This window comes from Myodes glareolus, chromosome 24, assembly GCF_982192425.1.
Source record: "Myodes glareolus chromosome 24, mMyoGla1.1, whole genome shotgun sequence".
Lineage (NCBI taxonomy): Eukaryota > Metazoa > Chordata > Mammalia > Rodentia > Cricetidae > Myodes > Myodes glareolus.
Genome location: NC_142049.1, coordinates 49312276 through 49332991, shown reverse-complemented (window position 1 = coordinate 49332991; position 20716 = coordinate 49312276). Strand labels below are relative to the sequence as shown.

Genomic DNA, 20716 nt, shown 5'->3' with positions numbered 1-20716 from the left:
TCATGATGTCTCCCTCCCCCATAACCCTTTTCTCCTGAAAAGAGCATTTTATGGGGGAAAATTTTTTTTCTTGTAAAAACAGAATCTCTCTATAAACCCAGGCTGTCCCTGAACAGCCTGAGATCAGCCTGCTAAAGTGTGCACCACTACACCCATCTCTATTTCATGAAATCTTTAATGAAATTGGAGGGGGCATGACAGAAGGGCCGAGACCGTGGAAGTAGGCTAAGGGACCAGGATAATGGGCAGGGGCAGGGTTGGGGGGGCTCTCCTCTTCCTCACAGCGACCCCATCATCCCACTGTGGGGGGTATAGTGGGGAAGTGGAGCCATAAATATGTCCAGAATTTCAGAGGCGCAGGAACAGGGTATGAAGTCTCAGAGAGGGGGCAAGGGCAGGCCAGGGCCACCCTTGTCTGGGGGCCCTGGCTCCTTGGGTGGCCGAGGGGGTCCTGGGGGGTCCCCCGGCTTGCGACCATGCTTGCGGAAGTAGCGGTAGCGCTGAACGTAGGCCCTCACCAGGTTGCTCACCTTGACAGGATTGATCTCCCCGCTTTTGCTGTGGCAAATCTGCAGAGCCAGGAAGACCTGAATTCCTGCCAGCCCAGGGCACCCTCACTGGACTCAATGACTTGGCCTACCCTATGCCCCTCTCCAGGACCCAGGTTCCCATCCCCACAGTCCCTCTGCCCCACCTTGTGGACAGCCTTCCTCAGGATGTCCTTGTACTCCTCCTTGGTGATGTCTTTCTTCTGGTAGTATGGTTTGATGGCCAATTTCACCTCTTCCACTGCCCGTTCCTGTGTGTGCAGCTTCTTCAGATACTGGTGGGGGTGAGACAAGCACAGTAAAGACCAAACAAGTAAGGAGGACCTGCAGTGCCCTCACCCTGGCCTACCCTGTGCTCCCCTTTCTGCAGTTACCCTAGGCCAGACCCTGGGCCACCCTGACCTAGCCAGGTCCAGCAGTTTGCTGGAAGACAAACAGTCAAACACTACTGTTTCCTTTATCAGTGCTGGAACTGAGAGCTTGGGGTTGCTGGTGCTCTACCACCCAGTCCCAGCTTGCTTTCTAGTAGTGTCTTCAAGTTGCCCATTCTTGCCCTTAGCTTTTAAATCTCTTGCCTCGGCCTCAAGCGGTGTGTACCCCACACACAGCTGATCACAACTCTCCCTAAGCAGACCTTACAGGCTAAGTAACAGAGATACCCAGCTTGGCTGCTCACACTCTGCTCTGGTCCAGGTTGCCTGAGCTCTGGCAGAAGTACAGGAGGGGCTGAGCGGTCAAGCCCAGGTGGCTCAAGCTGCTAAGGTGGACAGCATCACAGGGGGCCCAGTCTTCCACCGCCGGGGAACTAGATCCTGTGACTCATGGAAAATGGGACACCACCATCAAGGGAAGCTATGCTGGGAGGCTGAGCTTCCTGGGAAAGCCCAGTGTCCACGACCACAGGTAGAGCTGCTTCCCAAAACAGGTGTGTGGAGGCCAGAGACGGTGGGACAGGGCCTGGACCCACAGCAGGATGAGTGTAGGCAAACGCACCCTGGAGAGAGCAGGCACTACAATACACCTGCGTCCCCGCTACAGGGAGACCCAGTTTCAGCTCTGAGATTCTTAAGTAACACAGAAGAGGGGCTGCATGTTACACCACACCTCACACTTGCCAAGAGACTACAAACAGCACAGAACAGTCCTCGAAGCCTAGCTGGCACGGCATGGGAATGTTCACAAACCCGGGGCTAGGTGAACTGAGGCCATCTGCTTCCACTACAAGCCTGTTCTACAGCCAGCGTGAGGCAGAGCAGTGGTTAGTGCCTTCAGACAGTGGTGTCAGGGCCATGACCAGGTAAATCCATCTAGATAGGACTTAAAGAAAGCAGTCCAAGGCCAGGTAGTAGCAGTCAAAAGCCACTGTTCCTCTTTGTGCCTGCAGTTCTCACTCCAGCCAGGGAGGGCCTCATCACCATCTCCCTTGCCTCTGAGCCTTCACAAATGCTAGGGCTACAGGCCTGAGTCTGTAACATGACCAACTCAGTCCTAAGTGCTTGACTTTTCTTTAAGAACCTGCTATTTCCCAGTGGGGAGCAACTGAGAGGTACATTAAACGGGTATTTATAAACACATATATACATATACAAACTAAATGTTTTAAATTCTTTTATACATTAGTTCTTTTTATCTGGAATTGAGAATGAAACCCTGTGCTTCTTGCAGGGAAGCACTCAATACGAGCTGCATCTCTACTCTGTGGTTTACTGTTGTAACTGCTCAGCACCCTGCCCCATTCATCTAGTCCTCTTATGCTTCAAATTCATCTCACCTTGTCAGTGTCCCCACGTCCCTCTGAGCTGCTGCTGCCCTCTCTCTTGTCAGATGCAGGGGCCAGCCCAGTGGGGGTAGGAGGGGTAGAGCCACAGCCCCCTATGGGGAGGCTACCAGGAAGCAGGTAGCTGGAAGGGCCTGGGGGCAGACCCAAAGAAGTGGGTACAGGAGCTGGGGTCACCCCCAGAGTGGAGGGTGGCTTCCGATGGCTGAGGATCTGTGAGAAGAGAGTATGATGAGCCAAGGAAGGTAGAAGGGAAGAGGAGGCTTTGTACCTCCTCTGTTCCCTCAAATTTCCCAATGTTAGAGAGCAAAAGGCTCCTCTTCCGGCCAATACCTTGCCCTAAGGCCTGCTGGGAGTTGTAGTTCCTCTCCTACCCCGAGGCAATGGACAAAAGAAGGGGCTGTGGGGACTCTTCCCCATGGGAGCCCACCTGGTTGGTGGCCTGGATCAGCTCCTGGGCCTTTGCTCGGCTGGCCAGGTTGGCTTCTTCCATCTTGAACAGCAGTGCAGTCACTGCAATGGACAGAGGTGAGATAGATGATCGCTATCCGGGCGGGTAGCAAGCCTCATCTAACCCTGACGCTGCCAGGTCCCTCCCTATCTTGATCCCAGGACTAGAAAACCTCAGTTAGGAACAGAAAAAAAAAGGATCTCCTCTACTGAGAATCACTACAGACGCCCAATATGCTTCTGACACAAGGGGTATGTGTGTAGAGGCTAGGAGGGCCAGGATATGAAGAGGAGATGGTTAGAGTAATGCCTGCCTCTGACCCACCCAAGCCCCAGCTATCCCCCACGTAGCAGGACAGCATGCTGATCAAGCTCTCCATTCTGTGCTAACCACCACATACTTCTGTTCCATCTGCTCCCTGTACACCCAAGACTGGACTCGACCCTGCACTGTTCCTCCCCGCTTCTCAGCCAGCACCCTTCCCTCCCCTCACTTCAGAAGACTCACAGGCCAGGACACCACTGGTCGTGCAGTCCACACCAGCAGGCAGGTTCCAGGGCATGGGTGGGGGTAGTGTGGGCAGCTGGGAGACCCTAGCAGCTGGCCCATCCTCTGCGCCAGAGTCTCCAGCTGTAGACCCCGCACTGGGAGCAGTACTTGGGGCAGCTGCAGCGGTGCTGGTGGCTGTGGTAGTTGCAGGCTGCTGCTCTTCCTCCTCTTCCTCCTCCTCTTCTTCTTCCTCCTCTGCCCCTACTCGGACCCCAGTGTCCTCACTGGCTTCCTCTGGGAGGAAGGAGACTTCAGGGGTCTTGCAGCTGCTGTCCACAGTCTGTGAGTCTGGGGTGAGTGCAGGTGGAGGTGGGGCTACCTTAGGTGGTGGGGTACTGGGGGCCTTGGTGGTCCGCTCCTCCCCAGACCATGATGTCTCCTCTGTCCCCTTGGTACTGGCTGCCTGGCTGCAGCTATCGGCCTTGGACTTCTTCAGGGAGCCAGGCCCGCCACTGGCCGTGCTACCGCCTCCACTGCGGACCTTCTTCCTGGTCTTTGATGGCTTGGTCTTTCCCTTGGTCCCCTTTGCTTTCTTGGCCCCGGCTTTGGCCTTGGCCTTGGTCTTTTTGGGCTTGGTGCTGCCTGGGGCCACCTTAGCCACCTCTGCAGGAGCTCGCTCATCCGGCTTGAGGAAGGGTGAGCGGCTTTCCCGGTCTCGGCTGAACTTGACCCCGATGGAGCCCAGGCCAGAAGATGAGGAATCCTTGGCAGGCGTGGTACTGCTGACACCCTCCCGGATGAGCACGGCCACCTTGGACTGCAGTTTCACCTTTCGGGAGGAGCAGGATGAGGAGGAGGAGGAGGAGCCGCTGCTTAGCGGGGCCTTGGGTATTGGCACCGAGCCAGGTGCTGAGTCCTTAGGTGGCCGCGTCTTCTTGGATGACCTGTCCCTGTCTCGGCCCCGGTCCCCCCCATCAAGGGCCTTCCGTCGAGACCCTTTTTCCCTTGAGGATGAGGACGAGGACGCAGCCCCTGAACGCCTCCGGTCCTTGTCACTCTTGCCACCCCGCTCATCCGCACTCAGACCCTCAGAGTCATACAGGACCTCGCGCTTTGGGGACACAGCAGGTGCTGGCGAAGGTGCACGGGGCTCAGCCTTCTCAGGGCGGCCCACTGTGATGGTCCGTTTGATGGCAAACAGGTCGTGGTCCGTGAGGTCCTGGATAGAGGGTGGCACAGCCCCACGGCGCCGGCTGTCACGGTCAGAGCCTGAGGGAGGCACAGGTGCAGGCAGCTTCTCCACATCCCCAGCGCGCTTCTCCGCCCGCGAGCGTGATCGCTTTTTCTTCTTCTTGCCACCCTCACGGCGCTTGCCGCGGTGCCGCTCACGCCTCGAGGACGAAGAGGATGATGCTGCTGGGGGTGGTGATGCTGAGCGCCTTCTGCGCCTGCGCTTCTCCCGGGAGCGTGAGCGGTGGCCCCCACGTCTGCGGTCAGCGCTGCGGGAGCGAGACCGGCGGCGGGAACGGGACCGTGAGCGTGAGCGACGGCGGGCAGCAGTGTGAGAACTGACCTTCCGCTCCCGTGAGCGATGCTTCTTGGCATCCCAAGCTGGCGAGTCAGGTGGGGCTGGGTCCCCACTGCGCTGTCGCTCTCGTCGCGCCTTCTTGCGTGCAGGTGGTGGGCCAGGCGAGGCAGAGCGCTGACGGTAGCGCTCACGCCGCTGCGTTAGGATTTTGCGGCGCAGGTCCAGGCCACCCCAGCGCGAGTCTGCAGCGGGAGGTGCGGGTGGCTCACCCAGGTCTACCTGCAGTGCGCCCTCACCATCAGAGTCGGCATGCAGGGACAGGAAATCATCGCCCTCAGGGGCACGTGGCGCAGAGGCTGGGGGCGCAGCAGGAGTGGCCACTGAAGCAAGGGTGGCTACCGAGGCAGGAGGCTGCCGAGAACGCCCAGCTCGGAACAGTGACACTGCAACCCTGGGCTCCTCCTCGGGCTGCACAATCTCTCCTTCCTCGATCTCGGGATCAGTCGGGGGTAGTGGTGGCAGTGGCAGCACTGGTCCACCAGCTGTCACTACTTCCACTGACACTTTGCCCTCAAGACAGGCTTCAGCCTCAGGTCCCACCACGAAGACCCTGCGGCGCGGGGCCCCTTCAGCCCTCGTGGAGTCCACCTGAGGTGGCGTCCCTGGGGCTCCCGGCGTCTGTGGGGGCGGGGGCTCCGGGCGGGGGCTTTCATCACCTGGGAAGTCCTGGCTCAAGCTGTTGTCATCGTAGATGCCCGCCAGGGTCTCTGAGATGCGGCTGATGCTCTGTGACAGGCCCTCCTCTTCCTCTTCCTCCTCTTCTTCCTCTTCTGGTGAGGGGCTCCCTGCTGATGAGCTAGGGTTGGAGCCTGTGGGCTCGAAAGGGTCGTATTTTTGCTCCGGGGCTGGCGGTGGGGAGTAGGCCTCATCGGTGGGGTGGAAGGGGTCATAGATGTCGAATCGGGGGGCAGGAAGAGCTGGAGGGGGCGGAGGAGGAGGAGGGGGAGAAGGGGAAGACGAGGATGGGGAAGGGGAAGGCGAGGATGAGGCAGAGGAGGGAGCAGGCGGAGGGGCAGGCCCTCCATCCCCTGTGCCCAAGGTGAGGAGGTGACGGGCACAGGCAGGCCGAGAGGCATGAGACTGTGGAGACACTGCAGAGGACAGAGCAGACAGAGTCACAGTCAGTAACTCCCTGACCCCGCCCTGACCCTCCTCAGACACTAATCTAGGCTTCCTATATGCCCTCCAAGACCTTGAGCAAAACAGGCCTATTTATCCCATAGAATTAAGGAGTAGGGGATGCTGGTCAGTGAAGTCAGAGACTGGGGTATGCAGTGTATGTGTGAGAACATCCAATACAGCAGAAAATGGGCCCAGAGACCACACCTGAGCCCAGAAGGTGCATCCACCTAATAATATCCCACACCACAAATTGGCTCTAATGCCAAAAATCTGCCTTGACCAATGGCAGTGATGTCCCCACAGGACAGAAGAGCCAGCTGCCTCCTATATAAGTTGAATCTGTTTTGTGAATAGGAGGCAGTTTAGACCATGAAATGGCAGAGCTGGAGGCCTGTCAAGACAAGAGAGTCCTTCCAAGTTTTTGGCCCCAATGGCTAGGAAACAAGAGTCACGCCCACAGGGACATGAGGGAATGCTTGCCCCTTCTCACAGGCCAAGCTCTGCATGTCTTCTTAGTTTGGCCCTAACACCCACTGCACCATGGTGACAGAAAGGCAAAGGCTGGGCCTAGACTCATGATGCACCTAAGCATGGAAACCAAGACCCCACCTAGCATGGCCCTCTGAGGACAGTGCCAGTTCCTCACAGAGACCCAGGTCACAGCTCTCTCTAGTTATGTGACCACAGGCTTCTGGCTCAACATGTCTGCTCTGGATCACAGAGACCTTGGTCACACTCTCTAGTCATGTGACTACAGGCCTCTAGCTCAACCTGTCTGCTTTGGATTCCTTCTATGAAATCAAGAAGTCAGTGTGCTTTAATCCCAGCACACTGAAGGCAGAGGCAGGAGGATCTCTGTGAGTTCAAGGTCAGCCTAGACTATGGCCTGAGTTCCAGGACAGCCAGGGCTGTGACACAGAGAAACCCTATCTCGAAAAACCCAAAACCAAACCAAAACTAACCGAAAAAGAACTCTGAACGGTGCAAAACCACAGAGCTAAATCCCAGAGGCTGAAGCAGGAGTGCCTGAGCCCAGAGCCTGTGAACAGCCTTAGCAACATAAAAGACCCCCAATTCCAAGAGTTTTTAAAAACCATAACCACAAATGGCGGTGTTCCCAAACTGTAATCCCAGCATAAGGGAGGGGAAGGCAGGACTGCTACAAGTCCATGTCGCCTGGGTCACAGTGCAAGACCCCACCTCAGAAAAACAAACCAACAAACAATAAAATCACAACCTAATTCAGAGCTCCATATATATCCCAGTCAGGGTCAAACCCAGACACTGGCCTGTGTAAACAAGCTGTTGGCAAGTTCATTCTGTCCTCTGCAGCTTCTGGGGTCAGGGCCTCCTGGGGGCCCAGCTAATCCTGCCCTCCCCGGCTCCAGACTCTCTTCTAACCTGTCACACCGAGGCCGCACTCACAGCTCCACACCCTCGGGTTTCAGAACAGATCTACGGGGGCCATGGGAGCACATGTCCCCTGTGCCTCATGGAAAGAAGAAAAGTGACAGAGTGGCTGTGACCTGCCTCAGTGGGACTCATCGCTGCCAAAGACCCAACCTGAGCGAGGGTCTTTCTCTCTACCCCACTTATAAATGCACACAGAGGAAGGTTAACCTGCTGGGGCTCAGACACCACCAGCAGCACAGAAACAAAGGCCCTGGTGGAGCCTGAGTCAGAGCCCAGCCTTAGGTGTGCCACTGGAGCTGATGTGCTGCTGATGTGCGCGGAGGGCGCTGGGCACCAACCAGGAGCATAGTGGGAAGCAGACACTACCCTGCACAACCACAGCACAGAATCACAATGGCAAAGCCAGAGCTTTCCCCTCAGACTCAAGCTGGTGAGGATCCCCAACTCAAAGACACTATCGGTCAGCTCTGACATCTGGTATCCAGTATGCTCAGTGCTCCTACATGATCCCCACTGTGCATTCTTTCTAGAAGTATATGCATTAACTTGTATCTAATGTCATAACCATCCCTACTGCCTTCACTACAAATAGTTTAACTGAGGCTAGGGCTTAGCTTTGTGGCAGAATGCTTGCTGAACATGTGCAGGACTCCCAAAGTACAGAGCACCATTAACAAATACATGAAACTAGTTCATTTCCACACAACTCCTACAAGACCACCCACCCATCACAGTGCAGCCCATATACCTGTTTTTCCTGTCCTCCAGGCCCTGAGGCGGGGCAGAAGGCTGGGCACAGGCAGAGGCATGGGGTCCCTGTTACCGATGCGGACCTCAGCCACCAGCTCCAGCACGTCTTCACTTCTGCAAAGCAGAAGAAATGGTGAGCCCCAGCAGCGCCACAGCTCTCAGGTTAGAGCACCCCCTCCCCTTTAGCTGCCCAGGCGCTTTACAGGGTTCTCTGTGGCTCTGGAGCCTGTCCTGGAACTCACAGAGATCCGCCTGCCTCTGCCTCCTGAGTGCTGGGATAAAAAGCATGTGTCACTACCACCCTGTTAGCTGCCCAGGTTCTTACTCGCCAGGTCGCAGGTCCAGGCGGCTGGGGACCCAGGTATCGGGGGGATCCAGGATGTTCACCAGCCCCACAAGAAAGCTGTCTGCAGCTGTGTCCAACACCTAGAAGGGACCAAGTTGGGCTCTGTTCTGTTAGTGCTCACATGGAGAACCTTCCCAGTTCTAGCCTCGCAAGAACCCACCAACTTGCTCCAAGGACATTCAGGGATCCACCAAGGGACACCCTTGATGGTCTCTGGAAGCAGCTTAGTTAGGGATCTGGTCCCCAGACTCTCATGACTACCCATTAGAGTTACCCCAGACCCAAGGATATAGATGCCCAGTTCCTTTGTCTTGCAGGCCCCAGGATGAAGGTTCATGGAAACCCTTACTCACAGTGGCTGTGTCAGCACCCCCTGACTCCTGTGAACGAGGCTCTGATCGTGGACTACGGCAGCAGCGCCTCCATCGAAGGCCACGACACCGAGAGCCATCTGGATAAATATTGCAGTAATGTGGGACTTAACATGAGGTTTGCAGAGCACAGGAGCTGGGTGAGCGGGACCAGATCGTGTTTGTTGCATGAGTACCTACCCCCTCCCAGTTAGAGAAGGACCCTGAGCTCCCTCAACTCAATCTGGGATGAGTTCACATCCACTGGGTTACTAAAAGGGATGTCTCAGCTTGGCCTCTGAGCACTGTCCAGCCCTGGGTCTAGACGTCTCCTGCCTCCCCAAAGTGTCCTGCTGCCCTGCTCACAGCCTCTCACTAGCCCTGAAGCCATCCCCTGTGCGGCAGGTCTGCTAGCCTCTGCCAGTCCCTCCAGCCATACCCAGTCCCCCAGCACCCTGACCCTAACATAAGTGTAGCACTCGTGAAGCCTCAGGAAGAAGGAGGTGATCACGCGCAGAGGAGACTAAGGCCTGAAAGGACTAGAATACCTACCTTTCTCATTAGGCAGGTCCCCCTGCAGGGCGCTTCCCACAGCCTGCTGAATGGCTCGCTGGAAAGGAGGGAGTTAAAAATCAGGGATATTAGGTAAGAGACTAGAACCTCTGCTGTTTGGAAGAACGTTCAAAAAATCCCACAGCCAGGTCACAGGCTAAGGCCACTTAGGGCTCCACTTCTTCCAGGACCCAAACCGTCAGCCCCTATGCCAAGAAATGGGAGCATAGGCTCCCACGCCCCACTGCCCCCAGCTGTCTTACCAGGATAAAGGCAGAAGGAAAAAGGGCAGAATCTCTGTCAGGTGGACCGTCTCCTAGATCCTCTCCTGACTCCTCTGTTTTACCTCGAGACTCATCTTCCTCCTCCATGGTCACCTGTGGTTGAGGGAGAATGGAGCAGAAGTAAAGCAAGCCCTCAGGGGCTTCCGGTGCACCTCCTTTAGTCCCCCTCACTTCCACCAACTCCTGATGACCTGGGACTTGGTCCCAAGCTGACCTGCAGGGACTAGAGCCATTCTCGTCCTTCTGGATTTCAGCTGCCTTTCCTGTAAGCTAGCCCTCCACTGCCCACAAAAGCTCCTAGCCAAAACTCAGATTCCCCGACCCAAGGAGATGCAAACTCAACCCTGACTTTAGGGCTCCTGATTTAAGAGATTCAGTCTCATAGACCCACCTTCCCCACGAGGAATGCGCTGACATGGAACAGTACCACAGCTTCACACAGCACCCACTGTCCTCCATGGTGAGGAACCAAAGAGTCTTATTTACAGGCATGAAATACAACTATGAAAGCATGGTCTACACAACCGCCACAATGCTTTTAAAACAAAAACGCCAAGTTTCAGAAAGGCATGCTGTTCTCCCAGCCCCATCGGGACACTTGCCTATCACCCAGCTGCCTGTCCTGTGGAAGCATGGCCAAAGCCTCGGTGCTGTCACGGGAATCCTGAGCTTTGATGCCCAGTCAGGTGGTGAAAGAGCATCCTTCAGACTGGCGGATGTCTTGTTTGAGGCTTCACAGCTGTAAGCCTCCCCACCGCTGTCAAACCTATGACTCTGAACACACCTAATCAGGAATTCCTAGAAGCTCTGGGCTCTCTAATCAAACTGTGTGCTTATCTGAAAATGGCAAAATAGTAGCGTCTATTACACTCATTTGCACATGCGACGGCTGGATACACATTAGCAATAATTGTATCATTAGCCCTTAGACCAGGTTCCCCTTTTTTGTCTCAGCCTGCTTCCCTGGCTGTGCACCTGCAAGGAAAAGACCTAAGCCCTGGACCCAGTCCTACTATGAAACTATGCCCAGGCCTCCACAGTTAGCCTCTCAGTTCCAGCTTCTTCCCTAAATCCCACATCCATACCTCTCCCATATCCAAGCTAATATTCAGGCCTCCCTACACAGAGTACCAACAGTTTCCAGCTCTGGGGTTACTCCCCAGCACTGTCTGAGACACAAATGCTGTCCAGAGCAGTGACTGTCACATACAAGAAACTCTATCAAAAGCACCTGGCTGCAGACTTGGAGATTCCCAAAACTATAGACATTATAAGGCTCTGCAGACCACAGGAGATCAGTGGTCCCTCAATTACAAGGTTCTGGGAGCAATTTAGTGATTCACAGATAGCTCATATAAGACCAGGTTTTAAATGGAAACATCAGTTTGCAGGACTGGGGTAATACTAGTGAAATGCATATACTGGCATGTATTGAGTCTCACCCAACAATGTATTTCCTCCTGCCTACCAAGGTCATGTTGCAGAGTACTGCACTAGATAAGTCCAGACAGCTCTACAGACCCTCAGTTCTCCAGGTACTGATTCTAACTCCTCAGCACGAGGACAACACCGGTTCTCTTTTTTCTTTCTTTCTTTTTTTTTTTTTTTTTTTTTGTTAAAGCCATTTTCCTTTAAATTACTTTCTGAAGGGCAAGTATATTTGAGCTGGGTAAAATGCCCAGCACTTTCTGTTGTATTATTCTCTACACGCTTATCTAGTCCCCCAAAGCATTTGAACTTGCTCCAAGACACAGTTTGGATTCTTGCAATCACATCAAAATCACCTGGATGATTCCAGTTCCTTCTAGCTGCCCCACCCCTTTGCCCCCTCCCCCCACCTCCGAGTCACCCCACATCAAACACTTCCCAGACCTTGGGGACCCATTTATGCCACTGGGCACATCACAATGCTTGCCTCCCTTTCCCTGAGTGGGAACACGGCTCTTTCTTCCAGGTGGCCCTTAACACTTCCTAGTCCTTGAAGAGAGTTCCCAGGCCACGTAAATTGTCCCAGATCCATGTAGATGAGCAGAATGCAGAGGCCGGCACGGGTAGACACTCCCAGCCCTAACAGACATACCCCAGCGATCTAGGTGGTTCTGCAGACCCCTTCACTCCTGGGACACACACCAAGATCTCAAGATGGCCCCAAAAGCCTCTCAACAGACCCTAGCCTACGGTCGCACATAAAAACCATCTACAGCGCCTGCAGACACGTCCGTGTTCAGCAATGTGTTGGAGGGCTGACCTAGGCGCGGCCCAGGCCCTACGGACGCCCCCTGGTACCCACGGGCGCGTCCCGGGCCCAAAGAAGGCCCCACACTCAGCGACTGCTCTGGCCGCCGCTGCCGGATCCGAGGCTGCCACGTTATGCTCTCCAGGCCCGGTGGCGGACGGGCGACACTCGGAGACGACTAGCGACCCGACTCCGCCCCGCCCACCCCGCTAGGCCCGAGCCCCGCGGCCCGGACCGCCGCCGCCATCTTACCCCGCCGCTCGGGCTGCGGCTCCGGCCCAGGCGCGGGGCGGGGCGAACTGGGGCGGGGCTCGCGATCTGAGGAGGGGCGTGGCCAAATTGCCGCGGAGGTTGCTGGGATTTCAAGTACTCAAATAGACTTCCTGAAAGCAGGCCGAATGGAGGGCGGACTCGGTTTCCCAGAAATCAAAGCGACGTCTGGAGGCGGGGTGCACGCGCTGTACGCCGGGAGACGTAGTCCGCGAGTCAACTCCTTCACGCGGGGGACAGTGTAGAGGTGAAAGGTGAAGTGGGCGGGGTTGTAGGAGCGCGCGGTGAGGCCCCCCACAGTCCCCTGCGTGCGCGGGGAAAAGGGCGGCGGATCAGGAAGTGACGTACAAAAGGCGCTCCGCTGTTGAGATCCATGGGAATTGAAGTGAACTGGACGCTACCCCGCCCATATTCTGCCTTTCAGAATATGCGACCCTTCTAACTTTTTTCCTCTCCAAGTCCTAAGGAGGTTTTTTGAGAAGGTATCTATGTAGCTCAGACTGACCTGGAACTTGCTGCAGACTGTGATCCGTCATCATGCCCCGCTTAAACGATTCATTTTGGGAGTACTGGAGGTTGAATTTAGACCCTCTTATATGCTAGGCAAGCATTCTATTGAGCATTACCTATAGCCCTCTTTTTGTTTTTTTTATTTTGAGACTAAGATGTCAAGGATAGCCTTGACTTTACAATAATCTCCACTAAATTTAGAAGCAAGGCGACAGAAGAGAAGGTCCTTATTCAGGACAGTAAGGTCCGAAATCTGAGTCCTCTGACTCAGAATAGAAGAGGGAAGACTCATTTCCCTCCTCCCCGGGACTCGGAAATCTCAATCCTCTCCCTAGGCCTTTCAGGGCATCGATATCATACTTTACACAAACGTAAGTGCTAGACTCCTCCACAACCTTCCCCTCGAACCCAGAATTCTGAGTTCCCCAGACTCTCCATCCTCGAGCTCCAAGAGTTCAGGTTCTCAGCTTCCTCAGTACCTAATGTGGTAGTAAAGAGCCCCTCCTGAAGGCCTGTTCTCCCTAGGACCCGGGAATGCACGTCTCCAACTCGATGCACTGGTAGGAACCAGGTGTCTGAGTCACCAACTGCCTTCTCCAAACCCCAGAAATCCTGGCTGTAGGCCCTTCTGGCCTCGGACTTCCCGACTAGGATGAGCTGGCTCATGAATTAGGAATGTGGTGATCTCACAGCCCGTCCTGGCCCGTTACCCTGCTGTCCCCATCCAGGGCCCCAGCTCCTCTCCCAGACTATCTTCCGTTTGGCTGGGACATGGGGAACCGAAAGCCTGAGTCCCCTGGCGGACCAAGAGTCCAGCGTCTCGACCAACGCGGGAGCACGGAGATTGGCAACGACCTCAGAAAGGAGGCGGAGCTTCTTTTTCGAGACCTGTGCTTCCTAAAAGCATCCTATATACGGCCCTGAGCTGGAGTCCACGAACCCCACCTATCAGAAATGCGCTCAGGGGTGGTCCTTAGATATAAACGACGAGTATATCATTTACATATCCCCGCCCCGAAAGAACTTTTCGCCCAAAGATGGGGCTTTATTAGCATAGCTCCTCCCAAAGGCGGAATGCCTGAAGGGAGCGCGTGGCTGGGCTACGGCGGGCACTGATCTATATTAGCATATCCCCGCCCCTCTTGGAATTCCCCTTATTTGCAAACTTGTTTTCCCAACCCTTATTAGTATAGCTCCTCCCTTCCCCTGACCTCGCCTCCTCCTGAAGCATCCGGAGACAGGAGCTCATGTTTATGCAGTATTATTAGCATAACCCACCCCTTAGTCTCTCCTGACTCCCCCAGGCGGTAGCGGCAGCGGCAGCAGCGGTGGCGACATGAGCAGCGGGGCGGCGTCCGGGACTGGGCGGGGGCGGCCCCGGGGCGGGGGGCCGGGACCCAGGGACCCCCCGCCCGGCGAGACTCACAAGCTGGTGGTCGTGGGCGGCGGCGGCGTGGGCAAGAGCGCGCTGACCATCCAGTTCATCCAGGTAGTGGGCCCTCTCCGGGGAGGGTGTCCCCGAGGAATTTGAGTCCGTTGGGGGTTCCCTGAAACTTTTACTTTTCCCAGAACCATCACTGAAACTCTTCTAGAGAGGTCTCTAATCCTAAAAGATCCCTGCAGGTTGCTACTCAAGGTACCCAGGACCTCCACCCCCTTCATGCAGGGAAGCTTTCTCCTAATACGTCCTGTGGCATATCACCCTCCCAGAGCTAGGTACCTGAGATCCCTTGTTCCAGCGGACCTGGCCCTGCTCATCTCCTGGGAGTACCTAAATTCCTAACAATTGCTCCATTCAGATCCTAAGCACTCCCTGAGTCCCCGACCCCTGAACCCTGTCTGTCTGGAGCCCCAGCTTCTTCACTCCTTAGCCACTGGCCCAGCAGCTGTGCTCAGGACTTTTGACTTCCCACAGCTGGAACCCTGGTCCTTCTATTCAGGGACCTCCCCCAGACTTTAGAAATTTTTGCCAAGATCGTGGTTCTAGGACTCTACTGGGACTACGCAGTCCTCAGAAAGGCATCCTGTAACCCCTGCTTGAAGAAAATTTCCTCTCAGACCTTAGGAAGATTCTACCACATGACTACCCTTGGAAAACACCAATATCTGGCAGTACCCTATTCTGCTAAATGCAGACCCTCATCCTCCCGCCCATCACCCCCAAGAAAAACGAACCATTTCTCCACCCTAAATTCTCCACTCTATTCCAATGTCCTGCCACCCCCCCCCCCTCACCTCCAGTAACTCTGGATAGCTCCCAAGTCATCTCCACTTTAAAACAAAAACAAAAACAAACAAAACCCTCAGGTTTTTCACAACCTCCAAAGACCTGATACTTGGAAGGTTTAGGACCCTTGAATGCACCTCTAGGTCTCCACAACGTTGTAAACCTACCCTCCAAGATTGCCCCAAGCTGTGCTTATTCTTGAGCGTCTGCTAAGGCGCAGAGCTGTCTCCCCACACGAACCAAGCCCCATCCTTCCAAGGCTCCGCTCCTACACCCCTCCAGCCCCAGCCCTCAGCAAACAGTCCTAGAGAGGAAGCCACCTTCAGCCCCAGCAGCCAAGTTCTGAAAATCCAGCCCAGCCCCGGAAACCTCCACCCAGTTCCCACGGGTGCCCCCCCTTCCCCCTCCCAAGGCAACACTAGGAAAGCGAGAGCCCATTTACTGCTGCAGTAGAGATTCCTGGGTAGTAGATACACACACGCAAGGCGCCTCCAGCTATGCCTTTGAGAAGCCTACAAGGGAAGGAAGAGCCCAAATTTGAGCACTTGGCACCCAGGGTCAAACCCGGAGTTGGCGGGAGTCCTGACTGAAGGCTGCAGGACCCAGGCAGGAAGGGAGGGGCGGGTTGAGGGTGGGGCGCCTCTCCGAAGCAGGATTGGAACCTAGACTTTCCCCAGGGAGGAGACGCTGGAGTCTGCTTATGGAGGAGGGAAGAAAGATAGGGGAGGAAGGGAAGAGAGGCAAGATAGGGAGCTACTTTGGTCAACAAGAGCTCTCAGAAGCTGATCGCCAACTATCACCAGGCAAGTGTGAAGTGTTGAGCAGAGAATTCCTGCAAATCAAACACTAAGATGGCACAGTGCTTTCATCCTCCTTCTCCAAAAGAGGAAACTGAGACTCTCAGAGGGAGAGTGACTCGTAATGTGACGCAGCAGCCGAGGGGGTTATGGCAAGGACACTTTATACCGAAGAAAACGGGCTGAGAGGTCATGTGGGCCTTGGTGACTGGGGACAGGCAGCCAGAAAGATGGAATTGGAACAGCTAGAGAGGCAGGACAGAGACCCAGAGGGATGGAAAGGGAAAGAGATGGGACAGACAGACAGAGACACGGGCAGCAGTGGGGGAGACAGGTACATGGCGGGGGGGGGGCAGAGAAAGGAGGAGGGAGAGAGACAAAGAGAAAAAGATGGATAGGCAGCGACTCAGGAGAAGACAGGGAGAGAGAGAAATACTGAGACCCAGAGAAAGAGTGAGGACAGAGACCAAAGGAGATAGACCCAGAGAGGGCCAGAAGGGAGGATCTAGGGACAGGGCTCACGCGTGCATGCACACACACAGTCACAGAGTGCTTTGGTGACAGTGGCCTCTCTGTCCCGCAGTCCTACTTCGTATCTGACTATGACCCCACCATTGAGGATTCCTACACAAAGATCTGCTCTGTGGATGGCATCCCCGCGAGGCTGGACAGTAAGGACAGCTGGGCTCAGATGGGAGGCAGGTAACAGGGCAGCCTGGGACCCACATATTCCTCTCCCTGTCTCCGCAGTCCTGGACACTGCAGGTCAAGAGGAATTTGGTGCCATGCGGGAGCAGTACATGCGTGCTGGCAACGGCTTCCTGCTGGTGTTTGCAATCAATGACCGACAGAGGTGAGGGCAGGTGCTGGGAGACCTGGCTGAGCACGGGGCAGGTTCCTCCCTAAGGCGGCCTCACACTACGGGCTTCTCTTGCAGTTTCAATGAGGTAGGCAAGCTCTTCACTCAGATCCTCAGAGTCAAGGACCGCGACGATTTCCCCATTGTGCTGGTTGGGAACAAAGCAGATTTGGAGACACAGCGCCAGGTTTGGGATGCCCCTTCCTTGATGGCCCCATTTGGACCTAGGAGGCTCTCTTGGGGAAACCTCTCCTTCTCTGGGTCCCCAGTCCCTTCACTGTCATAACTTTCACTTCGACGGACCCACAAATGGAACCATCCATCACTGAGCCACACCCCCAGGGACTCATTGGGAGATTCTAGAAAGTGCTATGCCATAGAGTTACTTACTTCCTTAGCCCTCACTGGGGGATTCTAGGCAGGGGTTCCATCGCTGGTCGGCCCTGACCATCACACAGTCCTTTGCTACTGCACCCTAGCTGCAGTGTGCACCCCTCTCCCTAAGAACACCCTTAACTGCTTGCCTGCCTCTCTGAAGTCTCACTTAGATATAGCTTCAGCTCCCCAGCATCCTTCTGTTGGGTCTTTCTTCCTTGAGCCTGCTCAGGTAATAAACTAGCACATCTTGCTTCTGTCAGCCCCCCCACCCCCACCCCAACTCCTTGCTTTGTCCCGTGCCATCTCCGTCCAGGTCCTCCGATCTGAAGCGTCCACTTTCAGTGCTGCCCGCCACATGGCTTACTTTGAGGCCTCAGCCAAATTGCGTCTGAATGTCGACGAGGCATTTGAGCAGCTGGTCCGGAGTGTCCGGTGAGTACAGTCCCCTCTCCTGCCTTCCTGGCCCTCGACCCTCCAGCCCATACTTACCTACCGCTTCCCACAGGAAATACCAGGAGCAAGAACTCCCTCCTAGCCCTCCCAGTGCTCCCAGGAAGAAGGGTGGGGGCTGCCCTTGCGTCCTGCTGTAGCCAGCTAGCCCCAGGCGGCCAGCACAAGCTCTCCCGGGACCAGCTGCCTCATACTCGTGTGGCCTGAGGCTCTAGCTGAGCCCCAGTCTCCTCTGGGTTTTCCAGGACACACTACACCCTCGACCTTCACTTCCTGGCCTCCCAGGGCCACTGAGTGCCTTCTGTCAATACCTCCTTTCCCCACCCAAGCCCCTGGTGGGATAGGAGCTCCTTGTCACTGCTGTATATAAGTCCCATCTTTCAGAAAAATAAACATCACTGCCTACAGCTGGAGATGCCTTTTATTGAGTGGATGCAGTAGTTGCTGGAGGTGGACCCTGAGTCTCATTCCTTCTAGCAAGGGCCCAACCTCTGAGCTGCATCCACCGTCCAGATTTCTTCCCCCAAGATAGGGTTCCTCTGTGTAGCCCTGGCTGTCCAGAAACTCACTCTGTAGATCAGGGTAGCCTCAAATTCAGAGATCTGCCTGCTTCTACCCCTCAACTGCAGGGATTGAAGGCACACACCCCCACACTCTGCTCTTTCTATTTTCCTAAATGGGAGTGGCCATTTGGCTATATGACCGAGCAGGTAAAGGTGCTTGGTACCAAGCATGACTTCCTGTGTTCAAAACCCAGAACCCATAAGGTGTGTAGAGGGGGCAGGGGAGGAACAGAAAAAGAAAAACCAACTCCTGCAATTGTCCTCCTATCTTTATATGAACGCTGTGGCACTTGAGCGTGTGCTGGGTAGTTTTATATCAACTTGACACAAGCTAAAGTCAGAAGAGGGAATCCTAATTGAGAAAATGCCTCCAAAAGATCCAGCTGTTTTGTTTTTTGAGACAGGTTTTCTCTATGTAACAGTCCTGGCTGTCCTGGAACTCATGCTGTAGACAAGGCTGGCCTGGAACTCAGAGTTCTGCCTGCGTTTGCCTCCTGCGTGCTGGGATTAAAGGAGCACGCCACCTCTTCCCAGCTGTGGCGCGTTTCTTAACGACTGGGGAAAGAGAGCCCACCCTAGGATGCGGCCCAGTTTTATGAGACAGCAGGCTGAGGAAGCGATGACGAACCAGTAACAACACTCCTCCATGGCCTCTGCATCCGCTCCTGCCTCCAGGATCCTGTCCTGACTTCCTTCAAAGATGTGGAAGTGGGATTTTTTTTTTTTTTTTTTTGGTCAAACTGTTTCCTCATAAATTTGCTTTTGGTCGTGGTGTGTATTACAGCAATAGTAACCCAAACACACACACACACATGCACGCACGCACGCACGCACGCACAATAAATGTAGTAACATTTCTAAAAATTTAAGCCAATGTGGGTGGTACATGCCTGTAACTCCAACACTTCAACGACTGGGACAGGAGAATTAGACCACAAATTCAAGCCCAGTTTAAACTCTATGACAAGACCGTGTCTCAGGAGAAAAAAAGTATTATCTGCTCAATATGGTAGCCAGAACCTACATATGGCTGTTGAAATTAAAATTAATTTTCTCAGCTGGACAGTGGTAGTGCATGCCTTTGATCCTAGCACTCGAGGCAGGTGGGACTCTGAGTTCAAGGCCAGCCTATTCTACAGAGCAAGTTCCAGGATAGCCAAGGCTTCACAGAGAAACCCTGTCTTGGCAGAAATTAAATAAATAGATGAATTAATTTCCTCAAATTCAAGAGCTCAATAATCGCTCATGACTAGTAGTGAAACGTAACCAGCAAAGCAAATGTACAAGACTCTGGCTGCAGAAGGGCCTACTGGAAACGCTATTCTAGAAAGTTCGAGACAGACAGATGACCCTGCCGTCAGACTCCCACCTCCACTCTCCATGCTAAGGAAGTTCTTTTAGCTGGGGAAAGGCATAGGTCCAAGAAACACCACCTTTATATATTTAGATCCTGCCATACAGTGTGACATCCTGGAGGGCACCAGAGATAAACCTCCAACCCAATCTGATCCCCCCACACTTATTTTTACCCCCGAGACAGGGTTTCTCTGTTACTCCGGAGCCTATCCTGGAACTAACTCTTGTAGGCTAGACTGGCCTCAAACTCCCAGAGATCTGCCTGCCTCTGCCTCCCGAGTGCTGGGATTAAAGGCGTGCACCACCACCGCCCGGCTTTTTTCTTTTTACATTTATTTATTTAGCTTTACTGAGAGGTCTCAAGTAACCCAGGCTGGCTTTGAACTCTTGATCCTCCTACCCGCGCTCCCCAACTGCTGGGGCTACAGGTATGAGCCAGCACACCTGTCTCCGTACCTCTGAGTACCAACACTTACCCAGCACAACAGTCTGACACTCCATCCGAGCAGTCTGTCCCTTGCTGAACTGACCTACCAAACACGTTGGCTTTGAACACCTCTGGGCCTAGTTCTAGAACCCCTCATACCTACTGCAGGTTCTGCCTCCTGATCCCAGGTACACTGTGGCCTTGCCTTGCCCCTGGCAAATAGAGTCTAGAACAGCAGCAATCTGGCATTTCTGTGCAAGTTGCCTGCCTTAATGCTTCTTCTCTGAGAAGATGCAGGCTACAGTTGGCCCTTCCAGAGCAGTCCACTCCCTACTGGCTATTTTGTATGAACATCCATGACCCACCACTTTCTGTCCTGTCCTGGGACTATGAACATTTCTCTGGATTCCAGATCAGACAGTTGATTCAGTGTCCCTTTCCGGTGTTCCCTTACATGGAGCCTTGGCCCATGTTCAACTTTGTGCCCTGGGACTGGGCAAGGATAAGAACATGCCTTAGCATGTTTGCTCCCAGCCCAAGGAGGGGTTTCCCCCTTTGGAGAACCTGTAGCTGGCTGCAGCCTTCTCATCCTCTGGGTCAAGGCTTCCAAGTCTCAGGAGCCCAGTGTGGGGGCACGTTGCTCTTGCCAGCCAAGGGTCTGCTTCCCAGCAAACATTCCCCAAAGAGCTGATCAGGAATTATTTCCCACCATGCATTAAGGCGGAGCTCTTGGCCTGGACACCATGGTTCTTGGAAGGCCAGGATGCATACTGGGACCGTGACAGGGTGACAGGTTACTACTTGCCCCCAGAAGCAGCACAAGAATGTGCATGACAACTGCCAGGCCATTTTTGGAAGGCTTCAGGCCACTGCCTTTCTGAAGTTTCTAGGAGTCAAAGGCTGTCACACAGCCTTGCTGGCACCTCTCTAGGCCCGTGTTTGTCTGTGGCAGGGTTTCTGCCCTTTCCCAGGC

At 54.6% G+C, this 20716-nt stretch overlaps 2 protein-coding genes across 9 annotated transcripts; one reads left to right on the top strand and one right to left on the bottom strand.

Moving 5' to 3' along the window:
* Positions 1-157: 157 nt before the first annotated feature.
* Scaf1 (SR-related CTD associated factor 1) lies at positions 158-15214 on the bottom strand. Of its 7 annotated transcripts, none has more exons than XM_048438079.3 (11): positions 15081-15214; positions 9650-9763; positions 9387-9444; positions 8838-8935; positions 8464-8564; positions 8137-8252; positions 3284-5944; positions 2756-2838; positions 2320-2538; positions 695-823; positions 158-569 (listed from the first exon to the last, which is right to left on the bottom strand). In XM_048438079.3, the coding sequence occupies exons 2-11, from the start codon at positions 9755-9757 to the stop codon at positions 378-380; spliced, it is 3765 nt and encodes a 1254-aa protein (XP_048294036.3). In that variant the 5' UTR covers positions 9758-9763; positions 15081-15214; the 3' UTR covers positions 158-377. The 7 variants fall into 7 exon arrangements, with proteins under 7 accessions (XP_048294036.3, XP_085538987.2, XP_048294035.3 ...); XM_085682861.2 differs by lacking the exon at positions 15081-15214 and adding an exon at positions 12159-12260; XM_048438078.3 differs by lacking the exon at positions 15081-15214 and adding an exon at positions 11961-12119.
* Rras (RAS related) lies at positions 13990-19625 on the top strand. 2 transcript variants are annotated; one of them, XM_085682864.2, is made up of 6 exons: positions 13990-14175; positions 16294-16381; positions 16461-16563; positions 16648-16756; positions 17261-17379; positions 18365-19625. In XM_085682864.2, the coding sequence occupies exons 1-6, from the start codon at positions 14023-14025 to the stop codon at positions 18510-18512; spliced, it is 720 nt and encodes a 239-aa protein (XP_085538990.1). In that variant the 5' UTR covers positions 13990-14022; the 3' UTR covers positions 18513-19625. The 2 variants fall into 2 exon arrangements, with proteins under 2 accessions (XP_085538990.1, XP_048294050.2); XM_048438093.3 differs by lacking the exon at positions 18365-19625 and adding an exon at positions 17453-17804 and having other exon boundaries at positions 13996-14175.
* Positions 19626-20716: the final 1091 nt, after the last annotated feature.